This window comes from Takifugu rubripes, chromosome 21, assembly GCF_901000725.2.
Source record: "Takifugu rubripes chromosome 21, fTakRub1.2, whole genome shotgun sequence".
In the NCBI taxonomy this organism is placed as follows: domain Eukaryota; kingdom Metazoa; phylum Chordata; class Actinopteri; order Tetraodontiformes; family Tetraodontidae; genus Takifugu; species Takifugu rubripes.
The window spans coordinates 12,987,766-13,013,677 of NC_042305.1; the positions used below are offsets into that span (position 1 = coordinate 12,987,766).

The window sequence follows — 25,912 nt, forward strand, 5'->3', positions numbered from 1 at the left end:
GGTTTGGTGGATGGTGGTTTGGTTGGTGGTTTGGTGAATCATGGTGGATGGTTTAATCATGGTGGGTGAACGAAAAACACCCATATGTCGAATTTAAAGTGTGTAAATTAATTAAATAAATGTTTATTCTGTGTTGGTTGACTGTTGATAAATTATTAAACTGTCAGTTTTTATGTCTTCCATCAGTGTGTCGTCAAAGTTGACAAACAATCATCCGCCCACTGAGACACTAGGGGCAGCATTGCGCCACGAATGAATAGAACCGTATCAGGTCGCAGTCTGATGACGCACCAAGAAGTTCGTGCAATCGGTGCGTCAATTTACTGTAGAATTGCTATACATATGTCTATTATCAATTCTTTTTACATTTTGTTTTCAGGTATATACCCTAATATCAAGCACAAGACTTAATTTGTTGATACGAATTTTTAATTTAGCATGGAAGCTTAATGTCTACTGGGGTGACGAATGTTAGCATTTCTTTCCTTTACTTCTCCAAATGATACATTGCTTTGATGGCTTCAGGTATGTTTTCATCCTGTTTTCTTTGGGTGTTACATAAAAATATGCTCGTTTTTATTCAGTTGATGTGTACGAGTCCGTTGCCGTTTTATACATATATAATTTATGTTTGCAGACGATGAAATCAGCCTACTGGTTATTGTCGTGGATGTAAATCCGATATGGTGGGGGCAGCAAGCGCAACGCGAATCAGAGGTAGAACCCTCAAGTCTTATTATTTTATAGAATTAATGTTTTCCAAGATTTTTTATTTAATTTTTTTTCTGTGCATTAAGTTCACACTTTCGAAGTGCCTGGACTCAGTGATGGTGTTGGGAAACTCGCACATGGCGATGGCCAGGACGAATAAACTAGCTGTCATCGCCAGCCATTGTCAGGACAGGTGATATATATGCACTTTATATCTCTCCAGATGGGAAAAGCACTGTATAATTGACTTAAAATGCAACAACAATGCTTGTACAGTAGATTCATTCAATGATTATGCTAAAGTTTGAACTGTAGATGTACTCACTGTTGCACCTGTTCATACATAAACTGGCTACAGCAAAAATTATTTCAAAAAGAAAAAGTAAACTGGTAGTCATCTAATGATGGCATTAACGAATGTATCAGGCCTGACCTTTCTGCAACCCTGTCCCCTGTTTAATGCAGTTCTACTTTATTTCAGTCACTTCTTGTACCCCAGTAATAAGTTGCAAGGCGGTGAAAATGGGGAGGAAAATACATCTTGCAGCGGAGATGGGAAATATGAACTCTTGTCCATCGCCAATAACAGTATCGCTGAAGAGATGAGGAATCTTATGCTAAAAAGTAAGCCTTAGCTATTATTGTCTTGCCAAGAGTAATAAACTAATCATTATAGCAGATTATAAGAGAGATTTTTAGCAACCTAAAAGTTGGGGGCAAGTCTTTGCAATTAAATAATTCTGTAGTTTGTTTTATTTTCACATATGTGATCAATTTTAACATTCATGCATAGAAATGAATGTGTTGTGTAATTGCAGCCGAGGTGAGGGGGAATTCAAATGACACCTTGCTGGCTGGATCCCTCGCCAAGGCTCTCTGCTGTATCCTCAAGCCTGAAAGTGTGTACGGAATCATGTTTAAGTGACGTTATTCGACGCTCGACTAAAGTGAAAATAAATTCAGTAGTACAACACAGGACCTTAACTTCATGAATGACAGATTTTCTTATACGCTTAAGTGTTTTCCTTGACTCGTTTAATATAAAGATATAAACAGGGTCTCGAAAGAGATGGAAGGTAAGAATTTCCTTATCATTTAGCTCATTCATACTTAATTGATGTATTTCTTTAGGCAAACCTTTTAATTTTTTTTTATTTCTAAGTTGGACAAGAGACAAAATCAAGAATACTGGTGAGTCCTACTCAGCCTGTTGTGCCGTTATAGACCAGTTCTTTTCCCCTGATTGACAGCACGTTTGTAATTCTCTGAATAGGTGATAAAAGCTGCTGAGGACTGTGCTCTCCAGTATATGAACTTCATGAATGTCATTTTTGCTGCGCAGAAGCAGGTAACATCCCTGCATGTCAACGAGTTCTCTTTATATTGTAGGACGAGTAAGAATGTTTTCTTTTTAAATACAGAACATCCTGATAGACGCGTGTGTCTTGGACATGGACTCAGGTCTTCTTCAGCAGGTATTTGGTTTTCCACTCGTTTCTCCAAGCAGAATCATTGAAGACACCACAGTGGGGAACCAACCCTCTCTGTTTTACAGGCTTGTGATATTACTGGAGGATTGTACCTCAAGATACCACAGAAAGCTGCCCTGGCACAGTACCTCTTGGTAAAGTCTTTCTGTGCTCGCTTTACCTCGTCTTTGTCCTGAAGATTCTCGTGCTGACCGTTGTTTTTTTCCCAACAGTGGGTGTTCCTGCCTGACACCGAGCAGCGCTCGCAGCTGCTGCTGCCGCCACGCGCACACGTGGACTACAGGGCTGCGTGTTTCTGCCATCGAAACCTCATCGAGATCGGTTACGTGTGCTCCGTTTGTCTATCAAGTAAGTTCTAATCCCAGTTTAGATAAGCAAATGTGAGCCAAAGGCCGTATTTAACCCGTCCTTGCTGACGTGTTTGCCTTGTAGTTTTCTGCAACTTCAGTCCCATCTGCACCACCTGCGAGTAAGTCTTCTATTAGCAGGTAGAATTTTAATCCAGACTAATTTCTGAATCTTCATTATGAGCCTTAATCTTTTGCTTTTAGGACTGCCTTCAAAATCCAGCTACCTCAGATGGTCAAGCCCAAAAAGAAAAAAGTCAAACTGTGACGTGGTTTTATAAAAATGACACATTTTGTAAATTTGAGTTTCTCTTTTGATATTCTGACTATTATTTTGTTTGGATTTGTGTCATGTTTGACCTTTTACGCCGACCAACCCTGTTTAGGTTCAGTATTACGCTCTACTAAAGTCCTAATTCGTTATTTAGCTGTCAAATGAATTTTCTGGTAATCCTTCACCCAAAAATGTACATTTTGATGCTTTAATAAAACTGTTCATATGTCAGTTTTTTCTGCCGTGTTGAACAGAACTCTGTTGATTGTGGTTGCTAAGACTAAACATCTCATGCAGACCATATTTAAAATGTAATCGCAGCAATGAAAGTGGCTGTTTTTATTTATTTATTTGCCATTTGAAGACGGAGCCTGTAATGAATCCAGCAGAAGCAGATTTGCTTTGAGACCTAGAAAAATAAACAAATGAAAGCACAGAGTTTCTGGTGTATCAGAGGTGGAGTAAGGGATGTCAGTGGTGAACTTGGGCTAAACCTGGTGATCATCGATGAATTGGAACAATGTTGCATCTGAAAGACAGAATAGGGAATGACAAGTTCACACAAATGAACTATACCAACAGAAACCAATATAAATGCTATGCAGTTGCATTATAGCCGTGTTAAAATGAGTGATTGATGCAACCATGTTTACATCTAATTTCTTTTGGTCTCATCCTCAGTCATGAATAGCAGTGAGAATATTTGGAATCAAGAGGAGAGTGGGGGAAGACCATCTTCTATGTTTAGATGTAAACACTGACGGAAAAGTTAGCAGATATAGTCCAATATGACCAAAATTATAACGAGGCTTAGATTTCAGTCTTATTACCAAGAAACAAATCAGATTCAAATCAATTCAACGCTCACCCTAGCAAACCTCTGCCAGACCATCGCTGTGGAGTCAGGCTCATCGCAGCTTTCTGCCCCTCTCGGATAACTACCACCCGCAGGGGCTTCTGCAAAAAAAAAAAAACCAAACCACCTCATAAACATGCAAAATCAGACCGACATAGAATTTTGATCACTAGAGATAATCAAAATGTTATCTGAATGTTAAACTAATGTCAATAATAAAATTCCAAGTGCATTACAAAGGTCAGTGGCTTACCCCTTCGCTGTGCTGCACAACAGAAGCAATGTTTTGAAGGTTCTGAAAGTTTGCTGCCGTCACAGACCCAAACTCAATAACCTCATCGCCAACGTGGAGTCCCTGTAGAATTGTTGGCGATAACCAGAAGGTCAACCACCACACCCAACATTAAACGTGGCAACGTTAGGTGGTTTCAAAGTTACTCACGGCTCCACTGGCGGGGGAGCCTTGGGTCACAGCGTCCACCAGTGCAAACGGAGGCGGAAGACTTGTCTGTTGTTCCATCGCCTCCTCCTGAGCTTCGGTCTCATCCTTTTCCCTCTTGGCTTTCTCACTGGCGTGCAGCCTGTGCAAGGCCTGTTCAATCTCCACCATGATCGCCTTATGATCATTCTGGAGACCTGAGAGACAAGATAAAGACTACATTTTACTGAAGAAGTCCCTTGCATTCAATGTCTATGAATATATTGACAGCATACTGCACAAACCCTGGCTGCATCCTTTTATCAGTTTATTTCATCATTAAGATCACCATCTTGGTATTTTGCAAACCGTATAATGCAACTACTTCAATTAAAAACAAAGAATATCTATATCTTTGTCTTGGGCAGGTGATTTAAACTTAAATATGCCACCTTATCATTACATCACATTGTACCTGGAGTTACTTTGTAATATGACAGTTAAGATTGCCCCAAATGACTGACTATACCTTTTACATGACATTAAAACAAACTACTGCTTGTATATGCCGTCACTTACATGAAATACTGTGTCTTGCTGTCCTGATTTGGTATAGATTTACATCTGCTCGGGGGTAGCCCTCTTCATCAACTAAAGAGTCTTCGATTCCGACACCTTGCTGTAAAAATAGCAATATACGTGCGACACGTTTTAAATTAATTTAAATCGACCGATATTTAGCTATAGCGTTGATCCGCGTATACGTCATAATGAATATCTGTCACACTTACATCTTCCAGAACATCAAAATAAGCTTTTATCTGTTCTTCGATGTTATCTTTCTTTTTAATGAGACTTCTCACATCATCCATTGTTATTTCTGACTCTCCAGCACTGTTTTCCATCGTCACTTTCATGTTCGCGTGTTTTCTTCCGATCATGTGATTCCTCCCGCACATGCGCAGACGCGTCTATGGGATTTAGGTGACCGCACATGTGCCTGTGAAATTCTATTATAAAACTTTTCTTGGGAGAAACTGCATGCGGGTATACTTATAAAAAAATACAAAAATAAAAACCGAAGAAAAATGAGGTTTAATGAACTTTAATAATTTATAGGTCGTGTCATTTCAACAGAAACCTTTTTACAGTTGTAAACAATTCACCCCTTGCACATGTAGTGTTACTTTACCATTCCACCTGCAGCACATAAGGTAAATTCACAGTGATCTTCATGAAGGCACAGTGGTGTGTAAGGAACAGGTTGTCTTCAGTTTTTTTTTATTTTTTTGGGGGGGTTTATATACGAAAGGTGTTGGACATCGCCCTGAGTCTAAATTATTTGCATAGAAGATAGTATTCTAAATATACAATAGACTGCTCTTCACCCTAAAGATGGCCCAAAGTGCAGATTATTCTTCTAACAAACTATGACCCACAGACTGTAAACACAAAAAACAAAACAAAAAAAACCTTCCATAATGTAATCCTTCATATTCAAGTGGAAGTGACATTGGCAAAAAATAAATCAGATTTGCATCCTGTAAGTTGGAAAGGATAATCAAGTAACACCAGCTTTCTTCTTTAGATAATAAAACTAACAGTCTATTATTCCTGAACTACACCTTGAGCTGTTACCACAGAATGGTCTTCGCTATTTTCTTGAAGTGACACTTCATCAGATAAGGATGAAACATCTTGTGAGTTCTCAGCCTGAGAGGATAGTTCCTGCTGTACCAGGGAAAACTGGGTTGTTACTTCTTCGAACTGGGAATGAACTGCTTGGACCCACTGATGTAGCTCCACTTTGAGGGCATCCACCCCTTGGTCGAGCCTCTCCTGTCTTCCTTTCAGCTCGTCCAGCAGTTGTTGTGTGTCACTGGCAACCTGTTGCCTTCTGCTCCCAACACCAGGAGTGTAACGACGCTGCATGTAGCCCTCAAATTCCTCTGGAGTGAGATTGAGAGCTGGTCCATCCAGTTTTTCAATAAATGCCACAGCACAAGACTAAAACAGAAGAAGGTTGCAGAAGCTTTAGCAAGAGAACTTCCTCATTAGCTACTCACTAAGATTCCAATAACCTACCAAATTTGTGAAATAGTAGCCGCTCTCTCCTGCCATCAGACTGTGAGGGAGACCAAAACGAATCACATACTGCATATTAGAATGTAGGCGAGGTGGATTGGCTTTTAGGACCACGTATATCAAGCCTGACAGGAAGTCATCAGCGTTAGCAGGCTCACTGTTGGATGTGGACAGAGCTTCAAATATGTGCTGACTGCACTTGGACACGCAAGCAAGTTTGTCCTGAGGTGCTCGTTTTGCATCCATCTCAATTATGGCTAGTAAAAAAAGAAAAAAAAAAAAAAAATGGCAAGATGAAATGTCAAAGAATAAGATAACACGTGGTTTTATGGATCCGAACAAGAAAATGGCGATACAAAAATAAATACACAAATTTAAGACACATCAGAGGAATGATGGTGACAAAATGTGATTCCATCCTGAAACTCACCTGTTATAGCAGGAAGGAATGGGTCACCTGAAGCAGAAGTCTTTTTATTTGGAAAAGGTACAGCGAGCATCTCGGGAGTAACCCAGTTTAAGGAACTGCAAAGCAAAAAAAAAAACCCCACAGGTCTAAAACTGGGCTTTTGCCTAAAGATGACAATTTATGAAACCTGAGGGGGTTTTTGGCAATGCGGGCTACTAATACCGAATCCTCCTCTGTAGGGCCAGGTCCTTCTGCTCATCATCGCAGCTGTCATGGCAAAAAACCCACTTGTGCAGCCGCGTCATCATTAACTTCTCCAGATGCTCCATTAACTGTGTGATCTGAGCCTCATGAAAACCTGAGGTGCCCCCCCCTGAAAAGACAAGTTATATATTACATCATCTTTCAGCTTAACTGGCCAACAATTATTAAACTGCTCTGTACTCACTGCTAAAGTATTCTGCAAAGGACTGGTAGAAATCTTGCACTAAATCAGACTGTTTCTGTACGGGCAGATCCTGTAAAGGTGGTGACTGTTATCTGATAGCTCTGATACTTCAATGTGAAATTATAGGAGTTTTAGATGTAGATAAATAAAAAGCAAAGGTGGTTACATGATTAGTCTCCATTGTGTCAAGGAAAGTTGTGCATCGAGACTGCAAGCGGCGGGATGCAGGACTCTTCAGCAACTTCAGGAAGCCAGTGAAATCTCCAGGTTCAAGGTTTTGGTAGGCTTTCAATACAGCTGCAAAGCTCTCAGAGGGTTCTAGAAACCAAACCAAAAGGTGTGATTGCTGCACATGCATTCCATTTTTAATAGGAAAACTCATACAAACAAGGCACAAGCTTTTGTTACAAGGAGATAGGGTCCTTAAACTGGTCATGACCCAACTGGTCATTTTACTTGATACTGAGTTGAAAGACCTGGTAACAAGAAAATCTTCCAAAAATTGGAAGATATATTCTGCTTTTGAAGCAGGACTGCAAAGTTGTGTAGCTGGAAGGGTTTAACAACAGTAGAAGACATCATTTAAGCAAAAATGATTCATTATTAATACATGTCTATGACAAATACAAACCACCACACAGGCCAGCAGGGCTGAATTGTAAACCCTGCAAAGCAACATCTTGAAGGCAACGTGAAATGATTTCTAAATCTGTGGATTTGATCACGTAAAAGTGCCTTACCTGGTCCTTTTGGGGGAGGAGATGGGGTACCCCAGAAGAGCCTCCTAACAGTATTGATTCTACGACCTTTTTCAGCATTTTTCTTCTCCTCAAACTTGGTGAAGGTGACGGGAGAACCGTCACCGGTCATTCTACAAATGGCGGCAACAAACAAACATTTAATCTGAACCCAAAAGCAAATATTTTCCTCCAAACCCAAAGCAGAGATATGCCGAAGCCTCTTTGAGCCCAACAGACTTAACAGTTTTGAGCCACGTTACCTTGTGTCTTGTCTTGGGGTTCCACTTGTACGTGACTTCTCTCTCCAGCACTTGGAGCAGAAACCTTGCCATGCAGGGTTTCCATAATACCCGCACGCATTTTTACATAATAGTTCCTCTTGAGAAACTCGAATTCCTCTTTGCTTATCTGTCCACATTGTAGAGATTTATCACAGTTCCTCCTATTATTTCAACCACAGAGAGGGGTTTAAATGTCTCAAGAACGTTAAGCAAAGTCACTTTAATAAAGTTTGCCTCTAATACCGGACCTACAATGCTGTTTAAAACACCCCTATAGAAGATTAACAGCTTTATATAAGATTAGAAGGTTAGGAGTTCAGTAAATACTAACGTTGTTAGCTAACAGACCCAAAGCTAAAGATTGGCTGACTGTCACCTGACGGGTTCGGACCCTGCAGGATTCTTCATGACACATCTCACACGTTCGTAAACAAAGTCCATCTGTCTCCGATATATCCGAAATATTTTACCAGACTGTTTCTGCCAAAACCATTACTATCCGCTTTTACATTCAAACAGGTGTAATTATCAGCGACTCGACAGATTTGAAACTGCGACAGCACAAATCCTCAAAGACATGATGCTAGAACCGAAAATAAACCGATGTAAGTTAAATGTAAGAAGAAAAATAAAGAACCTAAATAAAATAATCTATACTTGGGTGTTTTTTTTCAAACCTGTGCAATTCGGAAGCACTTGTTGAAGCCGGTTGGAAACTGGTCGGAAAATTCTCTGACGTTTTAGTTCCTGTAAAAGTCACGTGGGTCCGAAGGCGCCCACCCCTTTGGGAATCAGGAAGGAGTACTGCCATCTAGTGGATGCAATGGAGAATTAAAACTAAACTTTGTTTTTCTTAATTTAGCTTCAACTTTATAATTTTACCACGAAAAATGCAATTGAGAAAATAATTACAATGAATAAGTAACAATAAAAATAGCTGTGAAGGTCGGACTGAATAAATGTATATACAGTTTGGAAGAGATCTAGCCAAAATATTGGTTGCTACGCCACAAAATGTGATCCACCACTAAGATGTTTTCTTATTTGATATTACCATGGAAATATTGTGCACAATAAATCAATGAAAAGAAAGATAGACTGGAGACAGTTGTAACCAGATGAGTTGGGGATCAGATAAGATGGATTTATTTGATACATAATATTGTGATATGCTAATGATTTTCCAACAATTTGCATTAATGTCAAATAACGAGAACCATATATTATTGCTTATGCTTCAATGTATATTTTAAATCTTATATTCCAACTAAATGAGCAATCGGCTGTGGCGGAAGATGGTAACTAGGCAACGAAACTCCTCATTCGTCATAGGGTTTCGTTTCACCTTCTCCATGGTAACGGTGGAAATTCCAAATCGATTCCTGCATCAGCTGTGGTTGAAAAAACACGCAAAGCATTTGTTCCACAGTGAAGGTCGACTTAAAACTAAGGTCGCGGGTGGGAAGAATCCTGGGAATATTTCTCCCGTTAAACACGTCATGTCTGAAGAGGAGCAACAGCGCCAGACCGCTGCAGCTGAGGACCTGCTGTCCATGAACGGACAGTCTCAAATATACACTGCTACTGAAGACACACTCTTCACGCAAACGGCTCCAGTCTTATCTAAAACACATTCGTTGGTAAGCATGGTACATTAGATATATCCCATCCAAAGCTGAGAATTCATGTAATTTTGTTTTTACGCAGACTTCAATCTTAGCGCAAATATTCAAATAAGTCCCCAGAATTTGCCGTAATTTTATTTTGCTGAATTGTGGGCCCCTGTAAATGACTTTGGCGAGGTCAGTTTACTTTTCTAAGATTAAAGAAGCTTTGATTAAAAGTAACTTGCTATATGACAAGTATTATAAATTGCCTCCTCCATCACTGCTGCCTCATCCACGGTCAGCAACTATGACAATAAATATACAATAGAAAGAGGTTATATTCTGTAAATAAACAAAACCAATCCATTTTCTGTGCCTCTATAAGAAATGCAAGGACAAAACATGGTAATTTGGGATTTAACTGATTTTTGTATTTTGTTGAGACGCAAACAAAAAAAATAGACCAATAAGTTAGTAATGACAGGAAAGGATAGGAAAAATGGTTGAACTGTGTTTGTTATTCTGTTAGCCTCTATGTGACATGCAAGACGATGAAATATTACGCTGGCGATGGATGATGATGCACATTCTGTGGGATTGTCAGTTAACAACATGATGAATTTGCTTTTCAGTCGCTAGAATGGGTATTTGGGATGAATCCTGCTCTTCCTGCGCTCTGTCAACAAGATGCTGATCAGCTGGTGATCCTCTATGCTGGAGCTCATTTTGGGGTCATCTACAATCACACCTTGAATTCCCAATATATGCTTCAGGTGTGGAAACAGGATAAAAATACCCCGATATGAGCAGTAGGTGATGCCGTGTTGGATTCAAGAGGCTTTTGTGTTTCCAATCTTTCCAGGGTCATTGTCATTCCATCTCTTGCATGTGCGTGAGTAGAGACAGGCGCTGGATCGCAACAGCAGACCAGGGGCCAAAGTGCATGGTGGTCATGTGGGACTCCTACTCTGGGTAAAAGTCTCCATGTCTCCATGTTGTTATATTTATTGTTGTTGATGTTGTTTGATCAATACTGCAACCGTGGAACTGATACGTGTCGCAGAATTCCTGTTCAAACGTTGTTCAACTGCCACCCCGCGGGAGGGGTCACTGCGATGGCGTTTTCAAGCGACACACAACAGCTTGTGACCCTCGGTGCCGAGGAAATTCAAGTGAGTGCGACAGTGACGGAGCGAAAGATCACGTTAAACATTTTTCTCTGAATGCAGGTATTAAATGATGCTCAGTTAAGATGAGGAAAAACAAAATGCAACATGTTGGTTTGTGGTTTCAGGTGAAAGTTAGTAGTTAATATTTTCCTTCTACGGTGGATTTAATTAACACAGTTTAGCGTTAGTTTTTTTCCGATTTTATGCGGAATTTCACGTTGTAACTCTTTATCACAGCGTGTGTGTATCTGGAAATGGATGGATGAAGCAGAAAAACCTCTGTGGTGCACTGACCTCGACCCAAAACACGGTTTTCAAGTACGTCAGCGCAATATTTCATTTCACCTGAATTTACCGATGTGAAGTTTATGAGATTATTGATTCAACTGTTGAGTTTATTCTCAGGTCAACATCATTTTCAACCCAAGTGATAACACACGGTTGCTCAGCAGCAGTGACACTCACGTATTATTTTACAACACAGTGAGTCTCATTTTGCATCTTTGTTGGCAGATACGGCACAAGTGTGATCTGCTGTTGTCACAATGCAGTGTTTCTTTTTTTTTCAGGTCCTGAAACATCATCAAGTCTTTGCTCTGGCCCATAAGAAGGTAAATCTCCCAGGGAAAACAGACCACGGCGTATGTCACATATATTTCTGTCAAATAGGATGTTATTTATCGTTTTGATAAGTATTGAAGTGTTTACTCATATCCAGCTCTGCAAATCAGCTCCCAGAGGATGTGACACTGCTCCGGACCTCTCTGAGATTGTCAACCTGGCTGCAGGATCGCTCAGCACGTCTGTGTTTCACTATAAACTGCCCCTCATCCTAACAGCAACCGCAGCAGGCAGCCTCCTGATATGGGATGTGAGCGCTTACTTAACTGCAACTGAGAAGCACCCCAAGGTGAAATGCAAGATCTTACCCTTGCAGAACGCCCCTATCACTTGTCTCGCTGCAACAGACAGGTAATGAAAGCCAGGGATTTACATATGTATTATGTATATACAGTAAGAATGAGGTTTGTTTGTCTCTGTTACAGCTATTTTGTAACTGGCGACACTGAAGGACATATCAAATTTTATGATGAAGAGTTCAAACTTCTCATCAGATACACTGAATTCAGCCTGGACACCATCGTTTTCATCTCCTTCTCCAAAGAGTGCACAGAGAGGCCTCTCGACAGCTGCGGCCTGCGGGCAGAACCGCGCATTGTCAGGTAGAAAGAAGGGATGATATACTGTCATTGATGATATAATGTGAGGACAACCAAAATAGGACTGTAAAAGAAAAACACCTCCATCCCTTCAATGATCTGCTTAACAGCCTTGAATGGTATAAAAATGCAGCGTTTGAGATGTCATTAAGCCTATTATCAGCTCAAACGTCAGTGTTTGGGAGGGTATGTAGGTTTATTCCTGTGCATTACTGATTTACAATAAGGATTTATTTGGCATTACAACAATGGCAGATCATATTACGTGTGCAATAAAAACATCTGGGTCCTACCGGTCGGACTACACTCTTCATATGCTGCTGCGACCTTAAATGTGAGAGAGGGGACTTTAAAGTGTTGGTTAGCTGAACTTTCACAACATTAGTGATTAAAAAAGCTTTGAAATCACAACATTAAGTCTCTTCAGGTTTTCTTGTTACGATGCAGTCAAGAGATGAGCTGGAGCAACCATGGGTCATGACCCCTCCAGACCTTAAATGACTTTTTCTCCCGCAGGAACTTCGTTGTGACCACTGTCAGCTCCATAGTGCACGTGAAGGCTTTGGAAAGCAAGACAGAAATGCTGCTACAAAAGGAATGCGAGCCTCTACGCGCAGTGGACTGTCACCCAAAACAGTCGAGCGTGGCCATGGGGAATGGAAACGGTGTTTTGAAAGTTTGGGACTACAACAGTAAAACGATTGTTTGCAGCAGAACGTTTGAGAATTCAGATATTCGGTGCATCGCTTTTGATTCCCAGGGTAAGCCAACGCTCACAGACTGGCTGCTTTACGAAGCGTGTCCTTTTCCGCAGAAGTAGAGGGATAGATTTGTTCCCTCTTTTTTAACAGGACAAAACTTAGCAGTTGGCTTTGAGAGTGGAGCTGTTCACATTCTGGATCCACAGACTCTAGAAAGTGGTCCGGATGACTGTTTCCATTACAGTAAAGACAGAATTCATCTACTGGCTTTCTCGTCAGACTCAAACTATCTTGCTACAGCAGTAAGAAAGCGCTTTTTGAACTTATTGTTGAAGTAACCGCCGGTGAACCATGTGCAAATTGTCTTATTTAAATGTATTATGGCATATATACACACCTCAGAATCAGCTCTTGTTTCTAAAATCCACTAATGACAGCCTCGGGTGTATGCAATACAAAATGAAGTAATTTGATAATAATGAGGTTGGAGCTGTAAGAAGGCATGTTTTAATAACGTGCTACGATCTCAAAATTGAAATGTCCTATTTTTTTAAAATAAATTTTGCCTGTATATGATTCTATAAGGCTATCTTTAATATTTGCTAACTTCAAGCGTGACGTAAAGTGTTTTTTGTCTCCTGTCAGGATGCTGGAAATGCCGTGACTGTGTTCCGCCTGCAGGCTGATGAAGAATCTCTTCATCACTGGACATACGTGGGCAGGTACCGCTCCCATTACAAGCCCATCAGAGACCTTCTTTTTGGTGTTCACCCGAAGAGCGGCCAACCCAGACTGCTCTCTCTGGGAATGGACCGCCAGCTGGTGAGCCAGACTACGTCAGTATGGTAAATGCAACATATTTAACGTGCACCTTTAATTTGGGGGCTGACTTGTAGGTAGAGTATGACCTGAAGAAGAGTACCGTGGATAATCTTCTCATTCTGAGCTCTGTGCGCATCGAGCAAACTGCTGTGCCAATGTGCATGGCGTGGTACCCTCCACTCACTGCAGAACAGTTCCTCCTGACCGCCTCGGACCAGTACAAGATGAAGCTTTTTGACAGCACCCCCATGATGTGCAGGTTTGTTAAAATGTAGAGAGAGAGTCAACGGTCTATGCCAACAGCCTGGAGAACAGCGTACATGTGTGTTTCAACAGAAAGACCATCCTGGGCCCAAGATATGGCTCTCCTGTTGAGAAAGTGTTGGTCCTTCCCATGTCAGCGGACACAAACAAATATTACCTGGCATTTATCACGGAAGACAAGGTCAGTGCTGGACTCTGGGGACAGAATTATTTGGTTTTTTTACAGTCAGGAAGTTCTGTGTTCAACCTGAAGTGTATTATTTTGATTAGCAACGATCAGAAAAGCTTTTAATCTTCTCAGGGTTGATGTCTTTTGTGTATTTCCAGCTGGGGCTCCAGATTTTGCCTCTGGATGGGAACCCCTTCAAGTCCAACGCGTTGATTTGCCACCCGTCAGGAACGTCTACTCTCACCTGTTCTTACGACGGCCGGTTTGTTTTCACTTCAGGCAGATTTGACTGTACTGTCCTGTCATGGGAGCTCAATTTAAAGTGAGGAGCAATAATACAGACAATCGAGGACCGCGGTGATGGTGTTTCATGAACTCACCCTGTCGTTATGAATGCAGTGCACTGGAGGCAGCAGCAGCTCTGGGCGGAGACGGCATGCTGCCCTTTTACACCATGCTAGAGGGAGGCAAAGACGGAGCCTTCAGTGTGAGTGAGACCATTTCCCTCATACAAGGGGGTCTTCCAGCTTTGAAACAATCTTACATTTGTAATTTAACTTGTGTCTGCACACGTTTTCAATTGTTACATCAGCTATGTGGACAAATGTAGGAAGCTAATTATAAATAAATATCAACATGGAATCAAGGATGAAATGGTTCAGTTGAAGCCAAATATCAACTATTAGGACAAAAAAAATCAGTTTTCTGCCCTACTTGATTAACTCCACAGTCCTTATCTTTATCATCTTTACTGTCTGAGGACACCCATTCATTTCAGTTGAAGTTTCATTCCATAAATATTTAGATTTATACAGTTGCAGTTTTTCCTCTCATTGTTTAAGTCACATATTGTCATTTGATTCCTTTGCTGTCTTTAGAAGATGGAGCAGCTATTTTTTTACTGCCAAATACACAGCCAAGGCATTGACACAATGGAGAAGCGACAAATTTCCACCAAAATCCCCCTGTCAGAAGTTTCTTCTCTAATGCAAGCTTTGGCCTACTTTCCCACACACAAAGAGGTGACGTTTGTTAATGTGATTTGTAATGACAAATCAAATGTGTTTGAAAACCTGACTTACACTTGTGGTTTTTCATTTTTGACCAGGTCAAAGATATCGAAAATGAGATTAGGTTCAGTAAGTTTGCTGAGACAGGAAAGTACGTCACCGACATCGATCTGGAGGACTTCATCAAACTTTACATCAACCACCGACCAGCTTTCGGTATCTGCGATGAGTTTATGCAAGCTTTTCATGTCCTTGGTATCAATGATAGTACAGGACAGCTCGCTCTAAAGAAAGAGGAATTGCTGAAAATGCTGAAGAACCGAGGTCTGTCTCATCATATATTCATCATGTATAACAATCTCACGTTTTATCTTCACATTTATATTTGCCATTTTCTTTAACAGGCGAAGCCATGACTAACAAAGAAGTGAGGCAGTGCTTTGCATCACTTTTAGTCTTGGATGGGAAGGAAGAGGGCGAAAAACCAGGTGGGGAAACAGAGCGGCTTCCCGAGCATGCCCTTGATACACCCGAGGGCATATTTAATATACCTTAATGTAACCCTAATTATACATAACAAATGAAAAACATCATCATACATTGATGTGTGTTTCCAGGTCGACAGTCAGAATATTCTCTGGAGCTAAAGATGCCAGAGTGGATACCTATGGAGGCTTTTGCCTGTGGCCTCCCGGGCCTTCCATCTTCAGCAGAACTGAATAGATCACCAACATCTCAGGAGTGAAAAAGACACTCTTTTGTGTTGATATTGCTCTCATGGTTGCCCTATATATTGTGTTCCAGTGGAGATCTAAACATAAGCACAATTGAACAGGTCTCTGTGGCCCTGAATTTTCTTGAATTTCTCTATTAAATAAACAGTGAAATGTAAATGAATCACCAAGTGTGTTTCTTTCTATCAGCAGATGACACACATTGTCCTGGACTGAATTGAGGGTGTAAGGTGTGTAATCATGAGTAATGTAGTGCAGGCCAGATAAGCTTAAATGTCTTAACTACACTGTGACAGATAGTCACAGTAGACATAGACTTGTAGGGGAGGAGAGGAGAGGAGAGGAGAGGAGAGGAGAGGAGAGGAGAGGAGAGGAGAGGAGAGGAGAGGAGAGGAGAGGAGAGGAGAGGAGAGGAGAGGAGAGGAATCAAAAGATTCCTCACAGAGAGATTAGATGCTAAGGAGATACCATCTAGAGTGATCATGTGATCTAATTTATCCATGAGAGGTTCAGGACCAAACACCATGACCTCAGTTTTTCCTGAGTTAAGGAGGAGGAAATTTGAAGACATCTAAGACTTTACGTCTTTAAGACAGGTCTGGAGCTTCACTAACTGCTCTGTCTCCTCTGGTTTCATGGATAAATAAAGCTGAGTGTCATCAGCATAACAATGAAAATGTATCCCATGCTGCCGAATAATGTTCCCTAAGGGAAGCATGTACAAGGTGAAAAGGATTGGTCCAAGTACAGAACCTTGTGGAACTCCATGGCTAACCCTACTGTATGAGGAGGGAACACCATGGACATGAGCAAACTGGTATCTATCTGATAAATATGATCTAAACCATAAATATGATCTAAATCTAGTGCTGTCCCTTTAATCCCAATCACATGTTCCAGTCTATGTAACAGGATGCTGTGATCAACTGTATCAAAAGCAGCACTGAGATCCAGCAGAACCAGCATCGAGACCAGTCCATGATCTGAAGCTATGAGAAGATCATTAGTAGCATTAATAAGTGCTGTTTCTGTGCTGCGATGAGCTCTAAAGCCTGACTGAAACATCTCAAACAGGCTGTTCCTCTGCAGGTGCTCCAGTAACTGAGTCACCACCACCTTCTCTAGAACTTTAGAGATAAAAGGAAGGTTGGATATCGGCCTATAATTTGCTAATACATCAGGATCAGATGTTTTTTCAAGCAACGGCTTAATCACTGCCACCTTGTAGGACCGGGGTACATAACCTGTCACTAAAGAACCATTGATCTGGTCCAGGATAGAACTGCCTATCATTGGTAAAACATCCTTCAACAGTATACAGTATATAGATAACCAGGGTTAAGGCTAATACTATTATAAGGTCACTGAAATATTTTTTTTTCTAAAATGTTGTTCAAAATATTTAACAAATGAGTCTTGTGTCCATCAATTGACCACTCAGTCGTTTAAAAAAATGGTTTTAACTCTGATTTATAGCGACGCCATTATGGTGTAGTTTATTTCTTTACATGTTGAGAAACACAAAATTCTTTGGTTTGACCATCCTGCCTTTGAAATCGCTTCTGTCGCCATGGCAGCGCCGTTGGGGGAGTGGCTTTGGCCTGACCAATCAGAGACGTTCTAAAGCAGGAACTTCCTGCCCCACACTCGGGGGCCTGGGTCTTGCTTTTTGTCAGCTGCTCATTCCTACTTTTAGTTACGTCAACTACCGAGACGGATTAACTCCTGGTTAAAATAATCGACGAGGAGTTTCCAAAATGGCGAAAGCGAGGAGTTTGTGTGCGCGCCGCAAAGTTGTCAAACTTTAACCGTGTTTTTCCCCCTGCGCACTCGGCCGCCCTAATGAAAAAACAAGAGTTGCTGTCCTAGCTTGCTGGCTAACGTTAGCTATTTGTCTGCACACGAGAGATGTTCTCACGGCAAGAGTACCGTCATCCGCCGGCGATCATAAAGCAGGAGAATGAAGACGACTCGGACATCGACGAGACAAACCTGGTCCTGAGGAGGTCAGATGGCATGGAGTGTCAGATCATCCACAGCGGACACTTCATGGTGTCTTCGCCCCACAGCGAGCACCCTCCTAAGAAAGGCTACGACTTCTACACTGTAAACAAACAGACCTGTCAGACCTACCATTTCGGAAAGGCCAGCATGTCGCACATCTCTATCGACGCCTCGCTGACAAAACTTTTTGAATGCATGACTTTAGCGTACAGGTAAGTTGTCTACAATGGCGACAGGTTGGAAGCTGTTACTGGTGTGTAAATGCAGTCAGGAGCACCCCTTTCTTTAACTTCCTATTAATCCGGTCAGAGTAATCTTCTTTTTATTATACCGAGCAGAGGAAACAAAACAAATCGGCTTATATTTCTAGTTTTCTTCCTCCAGCACAGCATCCGCAGCAACACGACATCCTTGGAAACGATCAATAATATGTCAATATATTCCTGCACGTTTGGAGATTTGTCTGGAGAGGGTCAGCAGATTTAAAGAAAGGCTCAGATAGTCCTGTTTTTGAATGCACACTTTACACACTCATGGGAGGAAAAGAAAACATGGCAAATCACTGGGATTGGTGATGAGAGGTGTATGATGCGAAGCCTTTATTTTGAAAAATAACTAGATTCTGCAAAAAAAACACTGTGCTTACATTTGAATGTCTTGTAAATTAGTGAAATGTGTGGAGTAAAAAAATGCTTCTAGCATTTGAAGTTAAATTGTGTTATTAAATTTATTTTGTAGCGTTTGAGCTGCCACAAGCTGAAGTGACTGGAATGTTGGCTCTGCTTATCAGCTCATGAAAGGGTGTTTTATGTTTTTACTGGGTGTGGAACAAATAGAACACATAACCTGGAGCAGGAGCAAGTTATGTTCTTTTGGTTGACAAAAACATGTCTTGTCACAGTCTTCATGCTTAATCTATTTCAACTTTGCCTCGATATAAAAGAGAATGTTGAATTTGGGGGATTTGACAACTATTCATTACAAAGCTTATGATTAAAATAAGTAAAAGAATTAAATCCGTGAAAACAAACAAAAAACAAGCACAAATCTAACCCAGATTAGTCAAAAGTAATGGATTTTAGGTCAAAATCAATTGAACGGACTCCTGTTAGTTCTGTGTCCACAACTGCAGCGTGTGTTTCTTTGCCAAATGCTTCGAGGATTCCCTCTGGCTTGGCAAGTGACACCCGCACATGTATTTATAGACCACCCGTTACTCTTCTGCTGTTGCCATTCATCTGAAAACGAGAAGTTCATTATTGGAGAGACTTATCTCAAAACACCAACGCATGGATCTAGAGTAAAGAGTGCACTGTCGCAGCCATCACATAACCACCTGTCACGAACACAAAGTCAACTTTATGAGTTTTTTCCATGTTTATTGTGAACCTCATACACTCCATAAATCCTAACAGCTGTTGAAAGTGGTTCACAGTCCATCCTGCTCAGGAAGTCATTTATTTCCTCACTTCCTTGTTTATGACGGGGTTGTTATTCAACTCCTATCCTGACCTCTCGAGATTTCTTTGTGTATTTTTGCCGTGCTAAAATAAAATTTACCAAATATTTACCATTACTCATTAGATGTGTGGATAGGGAATCAGTCAGTGTCTCTGAAAACTCAAGTCTATTTTTGCCCAGCTGCCCAAGAACATTACATTCAAAACAACGGGAGGGGAGGGGAGGGGAGGGGGGGGGGGGGGCAGGAAGCCTGAAACATAATGACTCACAATCCAAATATGAACAGACATTATTATCTGTACATTTAGAACCTCCAGAAAAACTAATGAAATCGGGATTTTATGGGATGGAAAAACAGGTATCGGCGCACAACACAGATGATCTGAGCTGCACATCCAAGCCGAGCTTCCAGTCCTCATCTATAGGACGTATTGAACCGCCGATTGTTTATAGCAGCAATAACTTTAGTTTATTTCCAGCGGCAAGTTGGTGTCTCCAAAATGGAAGAACTTCAAAGGGCTGAAACTGCTGTGGAGAGACAAGATACGCCTGAACAACGCTATATGGAGAGCCTGGTACATACAGTGTAAGAGCCGCCCATTTTTTATGACAACATGTAAATTCCTATTAAGCTGAGATATGTTATTTTGATGTTTCTACCGCCAGATGTGGAAAAGAGAGATAACCCCGTGTGCCACTTTGTGACTCCGCTCGACGGTAATGTGGACGCAGACGTCCACCCACCCGCTGAAGTGAGCCCGCTGATCGTCTACAGGCGATGTTGCTGCACTGCAATTATCTGCCCCTGTCACCACGTGTTTACGTTTGTTTCCCTCTACGCGTCCCCACGTTGTCCTCTCCCTCTCGCTTCTGCAGGCTACAGAGAGCCAATGTTGGAAGACCAGGATTAAAATAGTCATAAGAGAATACCACAAGTGGAGAACATACTTCAAGAAACGGGTACGCTCTTTCAGTCAAATAATGCCCGTTGGTCTCATATATGTAACTAAATGGGGGTGAACATAGATGTTTATTTAATGATGGATATTTAGTTACAGAAACACAAAGATGACGACCTCTCAGTCCTGCTTGAGGTATGTTGCAGTGCATCATGCTCCACTCACAGAACTGCTATTAATATCACCATTAATTCAACCATCTGTTGATACCAAAGGAATTAACTTGCACTTATCCAGTTTTACACCCACTACTTGTGATTTTATTTACTTAATCTGTGAATATAGTCAAAAGTGCATACAAAATAGTGTCCATTTTATTCTTATGTGTGTTTAATTTGAATGCATGAAGCATGCATGCAGAGCACTGCATGTTTGCGTGTAAATTATTGGCTTGCTTGTTTGCATTTTGAACATCCCAAGGACCCAGCGGAGCAGTTTTTGCTGTTTGGGGAAATCTCTCCAGACAAGCTTCGTGTCCCCCTTTATCAGGATGAAGAGACCACGGCGCGACGCGTGTCTCGCCGTAGCAACGATACGCCCACTCCGATGGAGATGGACCCCATCTTTGACATGGATTTGCTGATGTCTGAGTTTTCAGACACGCTTTTCTCCACTCTGGCCTCGCACCAGCCCATATCGTGGCCCAATCTCAAGGATGTCGGTGAGGAAATGCTCAGCCTTCTTTGGACTTAATTTTAAGAGCAGCTTTCAACTTTTATGTGTATCTTTGTGAACAAACTTCTAAGATCTGATTAAAGGTCAGGCCGTGTTCCCTATCTCTGCCCCTCCAAAGCTCACGCAGGGAATGCTGACATGATCCAGCCTGGACTCATCCCTTTACAACCCAACTTAGACTTTATGGACTCCTTCGATCCACTACAAGGTAACAGCACGGGACCAGCCGTGTCCGCAGTAGTTCAGCTCGCCCTCATTTTGAGCACTTGTGTAATCAAAAGCACATATTCCTGTCACGCTACTGCAGCAGTTGGCTTAAACCTAACGCAAAATAGTAGCTTGGATTTACTAACCTCTAACTAACATAGAGACTCTTGTTCCAGACTTATTTCACAGCCTCCGCCCGCCCATCTTCCCCTCTGTTTCCCCCACTGCATCGTCTGTCTCCCCTCTACCCAGCAGCAGCTCTCAGTCACAGGTAAACACCGACCCGAGGCACAGTCCCCAACACACACCACTGCCGTGAGAGCATATGCAAGGCCTGTGTTTTTACCGTCAGATGATTTATTGCACCCATTTCAAAGAAGTTTTACCACACCTTTTAGCACCTTTGTTTAGCTCTCCTAAGAAATCCGTATAACAAAATAATAATAATAATAATAATACTAAACAATTGCATAGCATTTTCCTTATGAATCAAGTTTTTGGACTTTTTAACGCAAGGACACTAAATGATTTTCTTCTCCTTCATGCCACCATCCTCTCTGAAAATCCTCTTGAAGTCAGTTCAAATGTTGTCAATTTAACATTTCCAATCTTATTTTTTGCTCCACTGGTGCAGGACTTGAGGGTGAGAAAAAGTGTTTGTAAGGTTTCCAGCGGAGGAGGTGCTTCCAGTTGAAGATAAAGCTCCTGGTGTATTTTATGCTGTAGGTTGTTATAATAGGGCTTCCATGAGTAGGAAGAGAAAAAAAAAGTGTTTAATTTGAGGCAAAAGGAGCCTCTGGTCCATGTTTAAAGAAGGACTGTTCCCTCTTTTGTCGTCCTGTTTCAGGCCCAGTTAATGCCTCCCATGCCCCTCCCGAGCAACCACATGTCAGCTCCTTCCCCCGCCCCCGCCTCGATGACTGGCCAGACCAGTCGGACTGTTGGCAGCGATGGAGATGCTGCCTTTGTACAAACCTACATACCTCTGTTTTCTGCGCCCGTGGCGGCCACTGATCACGCGGTTCCTCAGCCGTTATCCCAGGTTCCTCTGGCACAGTGCCTTTCCGATCAGGATGCCGCTGCCACGGCGCTGACCGACCCCTCCCAAGGAGGCGAGGCCGCCGCCCCGTCCGTGATAACGCACACCGCCACCTCAACCGTCACGCCCAGCGATGCGGCCACCACCTTCTGCCACGGCCCGAATTATGGCTCCTTGTCCACCCCAGTTCCACCTCCGCCTTCACCACTCCAACAGCTTGTTTCAATGCCGGGGGCCACAGTTCAGCAGGCGCACAGTTTCACTGTCCCTCACCCCATACGGCCGTGCAGCAAGAACCCCTCCGTCCAAAGGATCGCTCTTTCCAGCGCCGTCCCCTCACCCCACCTCATCCTCACAGGTCTGTCATTTTCCCTCTCAGGTTTGAATTCAAGGTTTTTCGAGGGGTTTTATTTTAACTTCTTAAACTACTACGAGGTCGTGTTTAGCCACCCTGGAGATTAAGCTTTTCTCTTTCTAGATATAATGATTTAGCTGCACATATGAAGCTGTATCTAAACCCGTTTACTTCCCTAGCCCCTTTCTCTGGTCCCGCTAATGCCGTGATTGTCACACCACCATTGAAAGCGGACGCGGCCCCCAACACAGGATTGGTTATCGCTCCTCGTCTCGGTGGGGTAAGTTTTCACAATCCATTTGAACAAATGACCCTGGTGTTGGTCTTTATTAAAGGAAGATTCTTGATTCTCATAACTCAGGCCACCGGGTTCCGCGTTGTGTCTCGTACACAGAAGACTCCCCAGCCAATCGTCCCTAAGGAAAGCCGCAAAAGTCCAAAACATTCGTCAAGTGCCGGTGAGTGCTGGCCTGATCCGCAGAGAGCAGGTGGAAGTCCAAACGAGCGTAGCTTTAAAAAAAGAACCTTTTTGTTATGCAGTTCAGGGTCAGCCAGGATCGGATGAAGGCTCTCCGTGCGGGTTAGATCAAGTCCCAAGTCCAGGATCGCTGATCAGCAGCAGCTCGACACCTTTGGTGAAGAATGAACAAAAGCAGGTTGGTTCACTTCCCTGCACACACGTTTGGGCAGTTTCTGAACAGACTGGATTTAATAAGACGGACTCTCTGTTCACTTTTGTGACTGTTCCACTGTGGCTGCGTGACAGAGCCGCAGATCAACACACATATCTGCCGAGCAAAAGAGACGGTCCCACATCAACATTGGCTTTAAAACGCTCTGCAGCCTGGTTCCCACCCTGAAGACCCAATCGAATGTGAGTGTGTGCGTTTGCCTGTGTGAATCATGGGGGGGGGGCGCTGCTGTGGTATACTCCATGTCTTTGCTTCACCTTCTCTCTTTCCAATTCCACCTCGGTGCGTTCAGATCAGCAACGCGGTCACCTTACAGAAGACGGTGGAGCACATTGGGAAGCTCCAGCAGGAGAGGCAGCAGTTGCAGGAGGAGGTTAAGAAACTGCGAGAAGAAATCGAGGAGCTCAACTCCTCCATTAAGTAGGTCCACTCTTGTGCGGCGTAGAATCAGCCGCCAACATTATTAGAGCGGTTAGAAACTCTTGGCGCTCTCTCGCAGCTCGTGCCAAGAACAGCTGCCTGCTACAGGGGTTCCCGTCAGACAACAGTACTTCGACCACACGCAAGAGTTCAACGACTACATCAAGGCCCGCACGCTTCAGAACTGGAAGTTCTGGATCGTATCCTTCTGCAAAAGGGCCAGCCTTCGTCTTTTTATTCCGTCTTGATATCCATGTTACACTCTGGAGCTGTTGTGATTGGCCTTTGACCTCAGTCTGTGCCAGTTCAGCATCATTATCAAGCCCCTCTTTGACTCATTCAATCGAATGGTGTCAACCACCAGCAGGGAAGAGTTGTGTCAGACCACCATGCGGTGGCTCGATCGGTATTGCTCCCTCCCGGTACTCCGGCCCAGTAAGTAAATGACTGCTTTCCTTTAAAAGTTATGGAACTATTCACTATATTTGGATCAGCAGGCTACGTTCAACTTAAATATCTTATATAAGGGCACTTCATCCCTGAAATAATAAAAATGACCCCCGATTCAGGGGCCCTGAAGCAATTTTTTAAAAAAAATCCAAATTTGACATTTAGGTTTAGGTTTCTGATGAATATTGTGGTTGCTTGGTGTTTGCAGTGGTGCTGTCCAGTCTGCTACAGCTCAGCACAGCCACTTCCATCCTGAACAACCCGTCCATGCTGCCTGAAGAAGCCACCCAGGCCGTCACGCGGAGAGACTCCTGAGCACCGCTGTCAGGGGTCGACTGGCTGACCCAAACACATCGTAAATGTACCTTCTCGGTATATAGAAAGGTCCGATTATGGGGATAAAATCAAGGATTTGCAACGGTTGTATATTTCTTTTGTTGCATATTTGTTAATGTGATTTATTCAAAGAAAGATGCCCAGGAACGTTGTATCATGTATAATTTACATGGATTTGTGTTTTTATTTCCCAAAAAAAGATAACTAAGATTTTTGGGGGACTGTTTGGGAGCGGGTAGCTTGGTAAGATTTAAGGTTGTTTGCCGTGTTTTTCCGTCCACGATAAACGTCTTCGGCTGTTTTGGGATGTTTAACCTGTTTCTGACCTGTTGGAATGCAAACTGTGTTAAGAAGCCCTCATCTTTTGTCCTGTGTACGGTGTGTTACATGTGTCCTTGTCTCCTGCACCTGACGGGTCAGAACAAAACGCGTACTGTTACAGAAACTAGCAGTAGGGGTTCCAGTCGCAGCTGTGGGTTCTCTGCTGCCTCGGTCTCTCAGGGCTGCTTGGGTCACTTATTTTTAATTCAGCTTTGACCTCATCAAGCACGACCGAGACGATGACTCTTAGAGTGACTTTATATCTCCTGGTTTGATTCAGCTTCCACCCATTTATGGTGTAAAAAGGCCGCACACAGGAATGGATAAAAGCCATACCCTCGTCGTTTAGCTGGTTCTGGTCCACACCAGGATCAGAGCTGGAGACGTTGGGCCGAGAGCCCGATGGGAGTCGGTTAGAGCACTGAGGCCAGCAAAGGGCTCTTTATTTGGGGTTTTGGTGTCTCTTCAGGCACGACTTTATTTATCTTGCTCAGCAGAGCGACTTTAAAAGTTTACTCTATGTATTTGATGAATGTATATATTTTTGTGTGCAGTGTTATACTGATGTCAGACGTATTGAATGGCAGGTTTTGCGTCTCCACATGTCAGAGGTGATCGAACAGGCCCGTTTTCTCACCTGCGCAAAAACAAATGCATTTATACAAAATAACTTATCAACCGCCTCTGAATGCAGGTCAACATTTTTGTCCTTTGTGCTTCCTTTCTACCTTTTAAACTTTGAAAAATTCCTTTCAGCTGCAGCTGTGTGTCTGCGGTGGTATTTTAGTTTCTGGCTGGGTTTAAAACTTTTTATCTAGCATTTCTGTATGGCAGAGAATGTTGTACAATATTTCAGTGTAGATTATATTTTCCAGACTTGGTTCTCTGCAAATGTACAATACTTCCCTTGCTGGAAGAATTAAAACTATTTTCTTATACTGACTTTGAGCACTTCTTTCCTGCTAAAATTCCACAAAGCCTCGCTAAAACAGGCCTGCAATACATATATATTTTAACATAATTGTCAAATAACATCAACAGTAACATCCTTGGTTGTGTAAAAGTATGTGGTATTTATTTTATTCAGAATAAGTTAGTACATGTGTAAAAATATATCTTTGAATGCGACAATGGTGGTTAAATAAAGCGCGTTGCTTTGCTGAGGACCTGGTCCAGAAGCTTCAGCAGACATTGGGCAAACTCAAAACTGTCCTTGACTTGCTCGAAGGGAGGCAGGC

General features: G+C 42.4%; 5 protein-coding genes across 10 annotated transcripts; 3 read left to right on the plus strand and 2 right to left on the minus strand.

Moving 5' to 3' along the window:
- Positions 1-249: 249 nt before the first annotated feature.
- Positions 250-3,053, plus strand: gtf2h3 (general transcription factor IIH, polypeptide 3). 4 transcript variants are annotated; one of them, XM_011615660.2, is made up of 14 exons: positions 294-310; positions 380-525; positions 638-717; positions 798-904; positions 1,193-1,335; positions 1,530-1,592; positions 1,758-1,787; positions 1,874-1,902; positions 1,985-2,059; positions 2,133-2,186; positions 2,267-2,335; positions 2,414-2,549; positions 2,634-2,670; positions 2,753-3,053. In XM_011615660.2, exons 2-14 carry the CDS (start codon positions 516-518, stop codon positions 2,814-2,816), a joined length of 897 nt encoding a protein of 298 aa, XP_011613962.1. In that variant the 5' UTR covers positions 294-310; positions 380-515; the 3' UTR covers positions 2,817-3,053. The 4 variants fall into 4 exon arrangements, with proteins under 4 accessions (XP_029686011.1, XP_011613962.1, XP_003974931.2 ...); XM_029830151.1 differs by lacking the exon at positions 380-525 and having other exon boundaries at positions 250-310; XM_003974882.3 differs by lacking the exon at positions 294-310 and having other exon boundaries at positions 317-525.
- A 105-nt stretch (positions 3,054-3,158) lies between these two features.
- Positions 3,159-5,057, minus strand: psmd9 (proteasome 26S subunit, non-ATPase 9). Its single transcript, XM_003974883.3, has 6 exons — positions 4,888-5,057; positions 4,676-4,775; positions 4,121-4,314; positions 3,932-4,033; positions 3,691-3,779; positions 3,159-3,351 (listed from the first exon to the last, which is right to left on the minus strand). The coding sequence occupies exons 1-6, from the start codon at positions 5,053-5,055 to the stop codon at positions 3,324-3,326; spliced, it is 681 nt and encodes a 226-aa protein (XP_003974932.3). The 5' UTR covers positions 5,056-5,057; the 3' UTR covers positions 3,159-3,323.
- A 128-nt stretch (positions 5,058-5,185) lies between these two features.
- Positions 5,186-8,871, minus strand: LOC101066679 (rab5 GDP/GTP exchange factor-like). 2 transcript variants are annotated; one of them, XM_011615661.2, is made up of 9 exons: positions 8,737-8,871; positions 8,039-8,220; positions 7,779-7,909; positions 7,205-7,356; positions 7,039-7,108; positions 6,813-6,963; positions 6,612-6,706; positions 6,182-6,438; positions 5,186-6,103 (listed from the first exon to the last, which is right to left on the minus strand). In XM_011615661.2, the coding sequence occupies exons 2-9, from the start codon at positions 8,194-8,196 to the stop codon at positions 5,705-5,707; spliced, it is 1,413 nt and encodes a 470-aa protein (XP_011613963.1). In that variant the 5' UTR covers positions 8,197-8,220; positions 8,737-8,871; the 3' UTR covers positions 5,186-5,704. The 2 variants fall into 2 exon arrangements, with proteins under 2 accessions (XP_011613963.1, XP_011613964.1); XM_011615662.2 differs by lacking the exon at positions 8,737-8,871 and adding an exon at positions 8,436-8,730.
- A 687-nt stretch (positions 8,872-9,558) lies between these two features.
- On the plus strand, positions 9,559-15,875 carry cfap251 (cilia and flagella associated protein 251). The gene is made up of 20 exons (XM_029829548.1): positions 9,559-9,699; positions 10,299-10,439; positions 10,529-10,638; positions 10,730-10,838; positions 11,073-11,153; positions 11,241-11,318; positions 11,405-11,446; positions 11,554-11,807; positions 11,882-12,058; positions 12,572-12,816; positions 12,907-13,058; positions 13,402-13,578; positions 13,653-13,837; positions 13,915-14,023; positions 14,170-14,333; positions 14,411-14,498; positions 14,890-15,033; positions 15,120-15,345; positions 15,426-15,509; positions 15,639-15,875. The coding sequence occupies exons 1-20, from the start codon at positions 9,559-9,561 to the stop codon at positions 15,764-15,766; spliced, it is 2,835 nt and encodes a 944-aa protein (XP_029685408.1). The 3' UTR covers positions 15,767-15,875.
- A 1,519-nt stretch (positions 15,876-17,394) lies between these two features.
- On the plus strand, positions 17,395-25,616 carry mlxip (MLX interacting protein). 2 transcript variants are annotated; one of them, XM_011615664.2, is made up of 17 exons: positions 17,395-17,971; positions 19,700-19,806; positions 19,887-19,972; positions 20,097-20,180; positions 20,273-20,314; positions 20,600-20,840; positions 20,973-21,062; positions 21,238-21,332; positions 21,909-22,458; positions 22,635-22,735; positions 22,817-22,913; positions 22,996-23,111; positions 23,222-23,329; positions 23,440-23,567; positions 23,647-23,767; positions 23,873-24,002; positions 24,226-25,616. In XM_011615664.2, the coding sequence occupies exons 1-17, from the start codon at positions 17,664-17,666 to the stop codon at positions 24,330-24,332; spliced, it is 2,511 nt and encodes an 836-aa protein (XP_011613966.2). In that variant the 5' UTR covers positions 17,395-17,663; the 3' UTR covers positions 24,333-25,616. The 2 variants fall into 2 exon arrangements, with proteins under 2 accessions (XP_011613966.2, XP_029685636.1); XM_029829776.1 differs by having other exon boundaries at positions 20,669-20,840.
- Positions 25,617-25,912: the final 296 nt, after the last annotated feature.